The 14,490-nt window shown below is 44.3% G+C and overlaps 1 protein-coding gene across 3 annotated transcripts in view; it reads left to right on the plus strand.

Annotated features, from left to right (window-relative positions):
* The window catches only part of CD82 (CD82 molecule), an 87,248-nt gene that overhangs the window by 47,270 nt on the left and 25,488 nt on the right, over positions 1-14,490 (plus strand). For all 3 annotated transcript variants that reach the window (XM_072985974.2, XM_078389456.1, XM_078389452.1), the window contains exons 3-4: positions 11,098-11,170; positions 13,671-13,795. In XM_072985974.2, the coding sequence (XP_072842075.2) occupies positions 11,098-11,170; positions 13,671-13,795 (198 nt within the window). The remainder of the gene's footprint in view (positions 1-11,097; positions 11,171-13,670; positions 13,796-14,490) is intronic.

The following is a 14,490-nucleotide window of genomic DNA, read 5'->3' on the forward strand; positions in this document are numbered from 1 at the left end:
TTACTCTTGATTCCTATAAATCCTTACTTCTTCTCATTATTATTATTTTTTGTTTTAAAAAAAGATGAAAAAATTCACTCCGGCCCTATGGCTAAAGCCCTCTCTTCCCTAAATCATCTTTTTCTTTTTTTTTCATGGCCCCCATGGGCCTGTTTAAACATTGCGTGGTCTGTGAGAAAAAAATTTCCACTCTCAGACGGATACGCCAAATGTCTTTTTTGTCTTGGTGAGGCCCACCAAACTTCCACATGCCTTCACTGTAAGAACTTTAAACACGGAGTTCTCTGCAGGCATCTTTCCAGGCTTAAGCTTCAGCTTTGGGAGCAGTCTCTCCAGCCGGCCAAATCTATGGCTCAGTCTGCTTGTAAATCCACCTCGCAAGCTAAAACCATGGACAAAGCCATTTCTGAAGTGGCAAAACAGTGCCCTTTGGCCACATCATCGCACTCCGATGCCCCCTTGACATCGTCCAAAATTGCAAGGGGACACAAAACCAAGCATTTTATATTGAAGCCCTCGACATCAAAAACAACCACTAAAAGGAAACTGTCCAGCGATGTGTCTTCGGCTCCAGAACTCTCACCACTGAAGAAGTCTAAACCCTCAAAGGCAAAATCTCCAAAGGTTGTTTCCCCGATTCCGCACCTTCTGGAATCTGGAGATCTCGTATGTGTGGGCTCACCCTTGGATGAAGAAAGGCTTTCATCTCATTAACCATCCCTGTCACAGTTGCCAGAATGGGAGCAGTGGGTTGACCCACTCACCTCCTACCTTGCCAGCCCTCAGCAGTCTGGCTCTCCTAGCGAGTCCTCACTGGTTGCTTCGCCTGATATCCAAGGAGCAAAAACACAACAGGACACTGTGCCCTATTCTGTTGATCCATGCTCAGCACCATCATCAGGTAGCCATTTGCCCCAATCGGTGCCCCACTGAAACCCCTGCCAAACAATACCAACTGGTTGCTTTCCTCGGTTTGATGGCAGGACCACATCTAGGACCTCATTCTCTACAGCCCTCGGTGCTGAAATGATCCTACCATCACGATTGTTAGCACCTATTATCAGCCGGCACCTAAGTAACCCAGAACAGCCAATCAGTTCTCTTTGGCTCAGGATACATTTGCAGCACTGGTAAACTGGTATTTCCCAGCCCATCTGGAAGACTGGGATCGATCATCCTGTTCAGCATCACTGGCATCTGTTTATTTTATGTTTATCCAATGTGGTCCATTGACACACTTACCATCTCGACAGCAGCCTCCATTTCATCACCATCTGGATACTGGCTCCGATATCGATGGTCCTTGATATCAACCACTGTCCATGGACGTACCCCTGATGCCTCCAATGGTCGACGATCCTCAATATTAACTTCTGTCCATGGACACCCCATCAATGTCGGACTGATGGACAACTCTCAATGTCGACCGCTGACCATGGACACACCATTGACATTGACATCCAGGCATTGACACCAGCACTTTGAGGTGCAGCCTGTCGACATCGATATTGAACGCTAATCCACTGATTCATGGCATGAAGCCAAACAATCTGAACAAGGCTCCAAACCACAAACACCATCTGTTTTGCTAACATCGCCAGAATCTGATTTAGCTGATACTGACCTGCCATCTCCTGCGGAGGATTTTCAAACTTATGCCCAGCTGATGGTGTGCATGGCTAAATCCCTGGACCTCCAAATGCACAGACCCACAACCGAGCCAGCGGATCACCTTTACGGTCTGATCTCCAAAGACACCACAACTCCAGTTCACATTTCCATGCTGCTGTCTCTACTCAGCACTGCTAGATGCTCCTGGACAAAAGTAGCTTCATCTCACTCGATGTCAAAGTGCATCAACAACGTATTTGTGAAGGCTTTCACAGCCGGGATCTAATGGCTGTTGTGGGTTTTTTGGGCTCTTTGGCCGTGTCCTGAAGGTCATTCTTCCTAATGTTTCGCCAGTCTCTGTGGCCGGCATCTTCAGATGACAGCACTCTGAGGACAGAGTGCTGTCCTCTGAAGATGCCAGCCACAGACACTGGCAAAATGTTAGGAAGAACAACCTTCAGAACATGGCCAAAGAGCCTGAAAAACCCACAACAACCATTGCATCAACAACCTTTATCGAGTCCACGACCCAGGAGCAGTTTTTCTACAGAAACAGCCATCCCTGAATTCTACCTCTGTGGAGGTTTTCCAATCTTGATCTTGACATCAATAAGTCCTCATACCGCCTAATAAAGACAGCAGGCTGATGGATTCTATGGGCAACCAATTCCGTATGGTCACTCTAGAACCCGTCGTTCCCCTACTCCACGAAAAAGACTGGTTCACAGTCATAGATATAAAGGACTGCCTATTTCCATATATCCCTCCCTCCCTCCCTCCTACAGGCCTTACCTTTACTTCCAGCTCGGAACCCAAGCCTGTCAATTCAAAATGCTCCTGTTTAGACTCGCAACAGCTCCCAGGGTCTTCATCAAATGCATAGCTCCTGTAGCAGCTTACCTCAGACTTCACAAAATTCACATTTTTCCATTCATCAATGACTGGCTCCACGTAACTTGCTCCCGTCACAAGGCACAAGACATCCACTTTACACTGTTTCTTCTCTGTGATCTCGCTGTGAACATACGAAAGTCCAAGTTACAACCTTCAAGGCTTGTCCAGTATATAGGAGTGCTTATAGACTCCAAACAAGCTCGTGTATTCCTTCTAAAAGACAAGCGCCTCAATCTGGTATCCCCACTTTGCATCTTCACCCTTCATGTGCTGGTACCAGTATTAACAATCCAACATGTCCTAGGCACTATGGCATCCATGTCTTCTGTAGTGCAACATTTACGCCTCAAAATGAGATTACTCCAAGCATGGTTCCTGGCCCTCTTCAACCTGGTAATGGACCCACCTCACACTCTGTTACGGGTCACCCCAGAATTCGCTGCCCAACTTTCTTGGTGGCGCACCACCCAAAATCTTACAATGGGTCGACCCTTCCAACAACCGCATCCTCAAATACAAGTCACCACTGATGCCAGCCTTACAGGATGGAGTGCTTACTTCAAATCCTTACAGATTCATGCTCAGTGGTCACAAAGAGAAAAGCTACTTTATATCAATGAGCTGGAACTTTTATCAGTGATAAGAGCATGCAAGGCTTTCAGAAACAATCTTGCAGGCAATATGGTTCAAATCACCACTGACACCACCACCACAATAGATTACATTCTCAAACAAGGGGGCACTCATTCTCCAAGCCTCCTGTATCTTGCTGTTGACCTACGGGAATGGTGCCTATCCCATCATATCTGCCTCATGGCGATAAACATAGCCGGCCAACACAACAATCTGGCAGATCGTCTCAGTAGCAAGGAATCCTAGGCCCACGAATGGGAGCTAGACCAATCCATCTTTCTCTTCCTCTGCACTCGCTGACGCATACCAACCATCAACCTGTTTTCCTCCCAGACAGACTGGAAGTGCAAACGTTACTGCTTGCACACAGGAGTTGGCAAACACTCCCATGGGGATGCTTTCATAGGCTATCGGCACAGGTCATTCACTTACCTATTTCCCCCATTTCTGCTCCTCCACAACATTGTAGTCCGTCTTCAACAGGACAAGCCCAATGCTATCCTGATAGCTCCATGGTGACTATGACAAGCTTGGATTCTGGTTTTTCACCAGCTGTCGTCCAACATTGATCACCTGCCCTGCATTCCTCATCTGCTTACGCAAAGCAAAAATCAAATTCTCCACCCAGACCTGCCTGCCCTTCATCTGGCAGTGTGGAGGATTCTGCCTCCCTGATGAATATTCTTCGTCAGGCAAAGAAACCTTCAACACGGAGGACTTACATGTACGCATGGAAAAAGTTCCAATCTTTAATTGCAATGTCTTCAGTGTCAGCAACCCACCCCTCCCTACCCACTGCCCTTTGTTTTCTACTTCATTTGAAAACTAAAGGCCTCTCCGTTTTATCTTTGAAGGTCTATCTGGCTACAGTCATCTCTTATGAACCAACAACCTCTCCAACAGCTCAATTCTTCAGACACCCTACTCTGAAGCGGTTCCTTAAAGGACTGTCACGTATGTATCCAGATGTGTGCCCATCATCACCACAGTGGTCCTTAACAACTTACAAGGGTCCTGTTTGAACCCCTTGCGTCAGACGACTCACCTTTAAAACAGTGTTTCTCATTGCTATTACGTTGACTCGTCATGCCAGCGAACTCGCAGCCCTACGATCTGACTACCCTTATCTCCAATTTATCCAGATAAGGTCAAAATATTTGCAAACTTCTGCCCAAAGTTGTCTCCCAGTTTCATCTGTCCCAACTGTTGGTTCTTCAGTCCTTTTTCCCATCTCCATCTACTCCCCAGGAGAAAATCCTTCATACTTTGGATGTTAGAAGGGCTTTAGCTTTCTAATTAGCCTGCATGCAGCCCTTCAGACGTTCAGTTTGACTTTTTGTAAGTTACCCGCTCCCTACTAAGGGTCTTCCAGTGACCTTGGAAAGGATATCCAAATGGGTTGCTTCCACCATTCACCTACTTACCAGCTTGCTCAGATGCGAACTCCACCAGCTGTTCGCCCTCATTCCACCAGGGCAGTGGCAACATCTATGGCATTTCTTCAAGGTGTTTCCCTTTCAGACGTCTGCGCCTCCACCACTTGGTCACAGCTATCCATGTTCATCAAGCACTACAGATTGGATGTACGTCAGGAGTCTGATGCTGCTTTTGGGCATGCCTTGTTATCCTCCATCTCGGTGTGACACCCTCCTCCGGGTAAGACAGCTTGTTAATCACCCAGGGCGTGATTGACAGAGGCCACAAAGAAGAATGACAGGTTACTCATCTGTAATTGTAGTTCTTCGAGTGGACCTCTGTGATTCATTTTTGGGACCTCCCCACTGTCACACCATGCTCATTTTATGTTACATTTTATGTAACTGAAGGGAGAGTCTCAGTGCCAAGGTACATATACTGGGGGAGGGGGGAGGTCTACACTAATATTTTTATTTTATTTTTTGCTACTACAGAAGCTCTAGAATCTTCCAATGAGGCTCCACGCATGTGTGGATCACCCAGGGTGTGAATAACAGAGGTCCACTCGAAGAACTACAATTACAGGTGAGTAAACTTGTCATTCCTATGCTGAATTTCTGCTTAGAAGACATTTTGCTAGGGAGGAAACTCTCTCACCCAGTTCCATTGAAAATCTACCCCTTTGCTGTAACATTACCGGCTGTTTATTTTCTTTTTAGCGGATCCTTATTCTGTTTCCAGTGTTCAAACTGTATCTGCCAGTACTTAGATACCCAAAATAACCTCGCACAGAAATGTGAGGAAAATATCCACATGCACGCAGGTCCCCCAACATTTGCAGAAATCTTTGAGGAGGAAACCAAGGTGGGAGAGTTGAGCATGCTCACTGGGCATGATACAAATGCTGTCTGGGTGACTGTTGGAGAGGAAGGCCCAAATTTAAAAAAGGAAGGACTTGAGAAAAAGGAACTAGAGTAAGAGAATGGAATATAAAGGGCCAGAACCTTGAACCAGGAGCTCTTTGCACTGCAACATTTTATTGCTGGTACCACGTGCATTGCCAAATATAGCTTGGTGTTGGTCGCATGATTTTATTTCTCTTGTTTCACAACAAACAGCCTTCTAGAAATGCAGCTCCAATAGGAGTTCTGGTTTTTGTCAAGAGCAGGCTGCATGGCTGGTGCCCCTGATCACTGCTTAAATGTCAGTAGGAGCAAGGTCATTCTGTCCTTGTAGTTGGGCTTTCAGATGGATGGTTACACTTTACTATTTCTTGAAACTCTACAGTTCTAGAATTGAATCATTCTTCCCTTAGGAAATGGAAAGATGGAGCAAACTAGGTAACCCAGGTTCCTCTCAACTTTTAGTTTGAACTGAACATCTTCAATATTAAGTGGAATAGAATTTCCTAGGACCCTTGCTCTCTTCTGGCTTCTCGCCATCTTTGTGTGTGTGTGTTTAGTCGTTTAGTCGTGTCCGACTCTTCGTAACCCCATGGACCAGAGCACGCCAGGCCCTCCTGTCTTCTACTGCCTCCCGGAGTTGTGTCAGGTTCATGTTGGTTGCTTCGCAGACACTGTCCAGCCATCTCATCCTCGGTCGTCCCCTTCTCCTCTTGCCATCACACTTTCCCAACATCAGGGTCTTTTCCAGGGAGTCTTTTCTTCTCATTAGATGGCCAAAGTACTGGAGCCTCAGCTTCAGGATCTGTCCTTCCAGTGAGCACTCAGGGTTGATTTCCTTTAGAACTGATAGGTTTGTTCTCCTTGCAGTCCAGGGGATTCTCAAGATCCTCCTCCAGCACCACAATTCAAAGGCATCAATTCTTCGGCGGTCTGCTTTCTTTATGGTCCAGCTCTCACTTCCATACATCACGACAGGAAAAACCATAGCTTTGACTATTCGGACTTTTGTTGGCAAGGTGATGTCTCTGCTTTTCAAGATGCTGTCCAGATTTGTCATCGCTTTCCTCCCAAGAAGAAGGCGCCTTTTAATTTCAGGGCTGCTGTCTCCATCTGCAGTGATCATGGAGCCCAGGAAGATAAAATTTGACACTGCCTCCATATCTTCCCCTTCTATTTCCCAGGAGGTGATGGGACCAGTGGCCATGATCTTAGTTTTTTTGATGTTGAGTTTCAGACCGTTTTTTGCACTCTCCTCTTTCACTCTCATTACAAGGTTCTTTAATTCCTCCTCACTTTCTGCCATCAGAGTGGTATCATCTGCATATCGGAGGTTGTTGATATTTCTTCCGGCAATCTTAATTCCGGCTTGGGTTTCTTCCAGTCCAGCCTTCCGCATGATGTATTCTGCATATAAATTGAATAAGCTGGGAGACAATATACAGCCTTGTCGTACTCCTTTCCCAATTTTGAACCAATCAGTTGTTCCATGACCAGTTCTAACTGTTGCTTCCTGTCCCACATATAGGTTTCTCAGGAGACAGATAAAGTGGTCAGGCACTCCCATTTCTTTAAGAACTTGCCATAGTTTGCTGTGGTCCACACAGTCAAAGGCTTTCGCATAGTCAATGAAGCAGAAGTAGATATTTTTCTGGAACTCTCTGGCTTTCTCCATAATCCAGCGCAAGTTAGCAATTTGGTCTCGAGTTCCTCTGCCTCTTCGGAATCCAGTTTGTACTTCTGGGAGTTCTCGGTCCACATACTGCTGAAGCCTACCTTGTAGGATTTTGAGCATAACCTTGCTAGCGTGCGAAATGAGTGCAATTGTACGGTAGTTGGAGCATTCTTTGGCACTGCCTTTCTTTGGGATTGGGATGTAGACTGATCTTTTCCAATCCTCTGGCCACTGTTGAGTTTTCCAAACTCTTTGCTTTAGGGAAATAGCTTGCAGAGATAAATCACATGCTCTTGATAGACCTCTGTGATTATTTAGCTTCACAATGTAGGCTGTGAGTACAAATTCTTTGTTGATAGTTTTAATTCCTCTTCTAACCTATGGGGAAATAAGCCAAAAAACAAATACAGAGTGAAGTACAAAAAGTTTGGATTGGGGATTTAAACAACCAAACTTTACAGTGAAATTCTAGAAGGCACTCTCTTCTGAAAAAGAATTAGGAAAAGGCTGTGGTTCTTCAGATTACACAAATGCAAGAGTAGGGTGATGCCTTTATTGCACTATTAAAAAATAAAACATGTTTTCCTGATGAAAATTCCAGTTCATCAGGTTGGGCACCATTCCTTCATGGACAGCACAGAAACATTGTAGGTAGGAATCCCAAAAATTCATTGAGGCGGATGCCTGTTCAGATTTAGGTTGCAAACATAAGCCGGAGGGACACATCTCAAGCACCATCCCTTGCAGCATGGTTGGAATTTTCCATCCAAAACTTCAAACAAAGGATGTGGTGGTTATTCTCTGACTGCCCCCACCCCATATTGCCTGCTTCTGAAACCTAAAGCTTATTTTGGGCTGGGGGGCTGAGGAGAAACAAAGGTACTCTGTTTTCATATGGATGTCTAGAACAGGAGCAATCAAATTCCAGAAGTGCAAGCCCATACCTAGATCTTAGACGGCCTTACCTGCCCTGTGTTTCCCACCCATCCCCATTTGAGAAGTTTCTTGGTTTTAGGACCCAGAGAGGCCTTTTTTTCAAACCATAAGGCAGTGGTTCTTAACCTTTTTGAAAGAAACGCCCCCTTGAGCCATTGAGGAAGTTATCATCGCCCCCCTCCCCACAGTGATGATATCTTATTTATTTATTTATTTATTTATTTATTTATTTATTTATTTATTTATTTATTTATTTATTTATTTATTTATTTATTACACTTAAATCCAATGACCCCTGAAAACAAAATTCAATTCCAAGAAAATGAAATGCCCCAAAAAAGTAACATTTAATGATTTAGTTGCAAGCGAATTTTAAGACGCAAAAAGAAATATAAAAAGGGGCATAAAAACAAACTGCAATGCAGGAACTAAAACTTTCAAGACAAAAACTCTGAAACTAAATTAAGATTGGAGGAAAATATATATTCATGCACACTGTAAAAAGGCTGTAGCCATCTTCACAGGTTTGGCTTGCTCCAGCGCCCCCCTACCGCCCCCCTTCTGCTCCAGTGCCCCCACACTGCCCCTTTTCATTCTACTGCCCCCCTGAAAAATGAAATCGCCCCCTGGGGGGCATTATCACCCACGTTAAGAACCACTGCCATAAGGGACCAAAAATCTCTCCTGGCTTTGCAAAAACATTTTTTCAGACCTAAAACCGCTCAAGGAGGCCAAACGTCAGCAAAAGTGTCCTCTAGAATGGGTAAGAAGACTTTTATGATTTAAAAAATGATTCTCAAACAATGGGGTATGTGAAAGGCATAGGTTGCCTTGGAGATATGGGGACTGTAGCTTGACTTTGCCCATCCTGGTCTAGAGGTTTGTAGAGGCCTTCTGTCCTCCCTCAGAAATGTTTTGTAATTAGCTGGAGCAAAACTGGATTATAGCTCTGCAATGATTGCCCCATTCTCAATCTGTGCAGTCTCCTGATGACAGATAAAGGCTGCCAGCTGGCACCCTTTGGCAGAACGCTGTTGGACTGCAGAGTGTTTGCAGTCTGCTTGCCAAGTGATGGCCTTGTGCCGTAGGGTTTGCTGCTCTATAAATGTTGTGGCTTCATTTGGTCCTATTTGTAGGCAGTTTTCTTAGTGTGCATGTTGATTGCAGGATGCTGCACAGCAGAACTTATTTCCTGTTTCCTTACTTGAAATGTTGATCATACATGAAAGGCCTGATACCAACTCTTATTCAGCTGTTTCCTAGTATTCTTTCTGTTTACACCAGGGGTCTGGTCCAAGGACAAGGAAATGTGTGACCCTGAAAATCTTGATGTGTGTCTCCCTATTTGCCTCATCCTTTGCTATGTTGGGTAGGGCTGATGGGAGGTGCAGTTCAACAAGATCTATAGAGTTGTGTGTTTTTCCCACCCCTGATCTAGCCTGCGTTGTGCTCTCTGCTGCAAATATTTTAATTAGTCTGAGTTGTTGTGATGCATTAGCAGGAGAAACGGATGGCTTAATACTGCTCTTTCATAAAGTCTGTGCTAATCTGGTGGTGAAAAGCATGTATCATTGAGGACTGTGGGAAGTGAAAGGATGCAGTCCAGTTCTTACTGCAACAGTAAGCCTGTGTCTCGGACACCTCATTCTACATATGAAAATTTGCATAATTGACTGCATAGAAAATAGGTGTCAAAGTGAAAATGAGGTTAAAACACCTCTCTCTGACCTCTGGTTTTCTGAATGGATTTTATATTTTTGCATGAAAGGACTTTAAATAGCATTAGATACCTTCTCCCCTGCTATTTTGCTTGTCCTATGATGTCAGGGCCATCCCCCAAGCCCTAAAATACATATTATTTATATTTGTATCTTATTCTGAGTTCATAACTGTGCAGCCCAAACAGATGAAAGTGATTGGAACAGCCTTCCATTCTAGTCCAGATGACACTTGAGGGTTGTCCAGTTGTACAATTCTGTAATCCTCTATGAGCTCTGTAAGGAAAGTTTATCCCCTCCAGACGGTTCAGACCTCAGCTTGCACAAGCCCCAACCATCACAGCCAATGGTATAGGATGATGGGAATGGTAGTTTAAAACAACTGGAGTTTCAGAGGTTCTCCACTCCTCAGCTGTGTTAATCTATGTTCATCATCTTTTAGTTGTGTCTGACTCTTCATGACCCCATGGACCAGAGCACACCAGGCCCTCCTATCTTCCACTTCCTCCCGGAGTTGTGTCAAATTCATGTTGGTTGCCTTGATGACACTGTCCAACCATCTCATCCATCTCATCCTCTGTTGTCCTAATCTTTGTTAGCAACATGTTATATTGCTTAGAAGTAGAGACTTTGTGAGAACTCCATTGTTGAGCTATCATTGCTTTTGTTCTAGCAGGCTTAGCATTTGAATTGTAATTCTTAGGGAAAGATGGGGGAAAAATAAAGCTGACTAGAATGGAAGCAACTGGGAGGCAGCATTTTCAAAACAGACAGAAGGAAATCATATTTTTTTTCAAATAGGAGAAGGTACGATTTCTCAGCTATGATGAATAAATGTCCAACTTAATATACAGAACTTGTCTACCTCCTGAATAACCAATGTCACTGGGTTTTTTTGTTTGTGTTTGGAAATGATAACTGTATCTTTATGTATTTAAGTTATGACTGTGTAAGGTATATTTGTCTCATGAAGTGGAAGGGTTTTTCCCCCCTCTAAAGCTCATTCTACATGTGTTTATAGCCACCAAATACCTCTTTGTCTTAGGAAAAAATGTTCAAACGTGCAACTAGGCATGGCTAAATATACTTCAGACAAGTGAGTGGAAACCAGAGGAGTTTCTGGCCTATTTGAAATCACCTAACTTTATTTGTGCATCTCTTTCTTGTATCTATCTGAAAGCAAAGATCAGCAAAGAAAGCAAAGCCAGTAGATAAATGCAATTTTATTTTTTATATTGAACTGTCTGTTAGTAATACAGAGTTTGAAGTGCACATTTGCTTGGTCTATATGTAACCAAAACTTGTTTTTCAGATCCTAGGTGCTGTGATCCTTGGCTTTGGAATATGGATTTTGGTCGACAAAAGTAGCTTCATTTCAGTTCTGCGTAAGACAACGTTTCTTATTTTTCATTTTCCTTCATAACTCTCTTTCTCTCTCTCTCTCTCTCTCTCTCTCTCTCTCTCTCTCTCTCTCTCTCTGTGTGTGTGTGTGTGTGTGTGTGTGTGAGAGAGAGAGAGAGAGAGAGAGAGAACATAACTTTGAATGTAAAACCTCAAAGAAAAGTAGTTCTGAACATCAGCCCATCTTCAGATCTTGGTCAGAAGCAGAGGTAACTCCTTGCTAGATTTAGAAGAGCCTTCTAAAGCTAATCCGCTTTTTTGCTTGGGAGGCTATGTTGGGTCAGACTGTGAGAGCATTAGCCATGGAAAGGTCTCTGCAGCATGGCAAATTTTGGTTCACTTAAATGGAAGTCTGAGGACCATTGGGGGGAAGAGAAATCACGCAAGCTTATGCTCTTTAAAACACACACAAAGAAAGAAATTCCATGTCCTGTGGTGTGCGTTATTTCCACACTCCATGCCTGAATATTTAACTGTTCTTATCTGGGTCACCACTGTAGTACTATCCACAAGGGAGAAGTAGGGGGAGGGCTAAGCTAAAAGGGGGCATTAAACCAAGCTGTTTCCCTCTTTTTAGTGTGTGCAGCCAGCTTGAGAAATAGTTGAAGGCTTGATTTGTGACCTGGATTTCCCCCTGAGGACTGGAACCAAAACATATACCCTGTTTCCCTGAAAATAAGCCCTAGTATGCTTTTTCAGGATGCTCGTATTATAAGCCCTGCCCCCAAAATAAGCCGTAGTTAAGTGAAAGCCCACCCTCCACCACTGTGCAGCAACCAGAAGATGACATGACTGTATCTGAATAAATATAGATTGTTGTACATGAAAATAATAAAACATCCCCTGAAAATAAGCCCTACTGCTTTTTTTGGAGCAAAAATTAATATAAGACCCTGTCTTATTTTGGGGGAAACATGGTAGCTATGTAGAGCAATCAGCTCAAAAGTGTCATTCTTGTCCGTCTTACCCACAGTGTTGTAGATTTCTGCTGGTTGTTCTTATTGCTTAAGGACTTTGGAGTGTTCAGTGTGCAGATTCTGCTTCCCTCCTTGAGTTTTCCATATGGAACGTTTTCTGTGCTCTCCGGTATCCTCCTTCCTCTTCTTTTTCTTATTCTTCCCTCCCCTCCTACCCCCCCCCCCTTTGGCTTTGGTAACCTTATGAACAGAGTCTGGGAAGGAACTTTACACAGCAGGGCATTCCAGTTTGCTGCCAGACAGGCCTCCCTTCTTCTTTCGTACTTCTCTGGCTTTCTTCCCAGAAAAGGGGGAGGAGAAAGATGGTGTGAGAGGGAATGGATGCTTTTTGCCAGCAGAGTCTGTGGAGCTTAGGCAAGGTTGAGGCCCTGTCTTTCCTCTATGGACTTTGTGAAGGATTTGCCTGTCCCACTGACAGACGGGCTGGTTCCCTCCAGGCTGCGGCTTCTATCAGAACTAGCCGATATGGGCAAGGGTTATGAGGAGAACAAAGTTGCCTACCCTGGCCTAAGCGGCTGAAATGGCAGCATTGCCACATGAATCTTATAATTCATGCAAGATTCTCAAACTCTGAAGTGGCCCCAGGCCAGAGAGGGTAATTTGTGTCCCTCCAGATGTTGCTGGACTGTAACATCCATCATTCCTAGCCAGCAGAGCCAATTAGTAAGGGATTATGAGTTTTTCAGCCCAATAACAATTTGAGGAGTCTACGCCCGCTAAGGTAAAATCCCAAAGTTGTTGAATTTGTTCGAATAATTGGCTTTTGTTGAAGTCTGCTTTGCCTTAAAAGTAGATATCTAATTAGTGTTCTGGTGATGTTCGACTAAGCTTTTGCAACCGTCCTTATAAGAGGACCCAACTGACGTCAAGCAAGGAGCTGTTCTTGATTTCCTTCACCCCAGGCCATGCACATATTTTCCTGTTGATACTGCTAATTTCTGTTAGATCTGCAGACCTGGAAAGGACCCTATGGATCATCAAGTCCAGCCCCTGTCTAGGAGGCAGAATGAGGAATCAAATTCCCAGTATCTGGCTCTGCAGCCAGATGCCTAAACAGAATCACTCTCTTTATCCAGAACTTCTGGATAACTCAGTGGTTTAGGCATACAGCTCTCTACTGACAGGAGCTGGACTTGATGATCCACAGGGTCCCTTCTAGCCCTGCAGTTCTAAGATGGTAGTATGTTTCTGAATGCTGAGGATGCCCTGCTCCCCCTCCAAATCCCTGCCCGTTCACTGGACCAATCTTCTGTGCCTGAAACAGCTGCATGCTCAACCCCATATACAGTAGCTGTAGATGACTCTGCAAAAATGTGTAGCTTACATCACAGCCCAACAGAATTCAGCTGTTTTTGGCAAAGACCTGTGATTACCTGGGCAGAGAAGCCTTAACTCTTTTCTTCAAGCAGAAGCCCTGTAGTTCTGAGCAGTCACCTTTCTAGAACATGTGAAATGAGGTGAAGGGATGTACTTTAATGTCATGTAATTTCTCTCCTGGTTCCCACAGAGACCTCATCCTATTCATTAAAGGTTGGGGCGTACATTCTCATTGGAGTCGGAGCTGTCACAATGTTGATGGGTTTCCTAGGCTGTGTTGGAGCGGTCAATGAGATTCGGTGTCTCTTGGGATTGGTAAGTGATACAGATAAGTGCTATCTGAAGTAATTTTCTCCTTCTTCCCTGCTTGAGAGTTTTTATAGACTTGCAGTGGGGAGAACTGCAGCTCTGGGATTACATGTGACCACCTTAAGACTGTTTTTGCAGCCCTTAGTACCACCAGTCGTATGACCACCTTGGGTCCTTTTGAGGAACAAGGTGGGATAAAAAATATTTTAAATAAATAAAATAAATACATATATTTTACACACACCCAATTTTTCTCCTAAGTAAAAGTGAATTGCCGTTTCCAGGAGCAACAATTTACCTTTCAAATTGGTTGCAGGTGCTCCCTGCAGTGTTTTTCAAAATTGGAAACAGACTTCTGGTTTCTTCACACACACATTTTTGCCAGTGTCTGCAGCCACCAGAGGATCCTAGGGGCAGAAAGTGGTCCCCCAGACCCACAACCCCTGTGGGAGGCTAAAGCATTTAGGAGTATCTTTATACCACAAGTGATGGACCAGTTCTTGGGGAGAGTGTGGTCTTCTGGAGTGTGGTAGTGGAACTCCCACCAGGCTTAGTCAGCATAGCCCCAGTCATGAGGGATGATGGGGAACTGTGATCCACGAACAACTTAATGGATATTCATTGCTCAGCTCAGCCCTAGGGAATATTGGCGGAATCCTAACGTCATTGAAATTGATGTAAGGGATGACTTTTGTTTAGAC

This window comes from Pogona vitticeps, chromosome 1, assembly GCF_051106095.1.
Source record: "Pogona vitticeps strain Pit_001003342236 chromosome 1, PviZW2.1, whole genome shotgun sequence".
Lineage (NCBI taxonomy): Eukaryota > Metazoa > Chordata > Lepidosauria > Squamata > Agamidae > Pogona > Pogona vitticeps.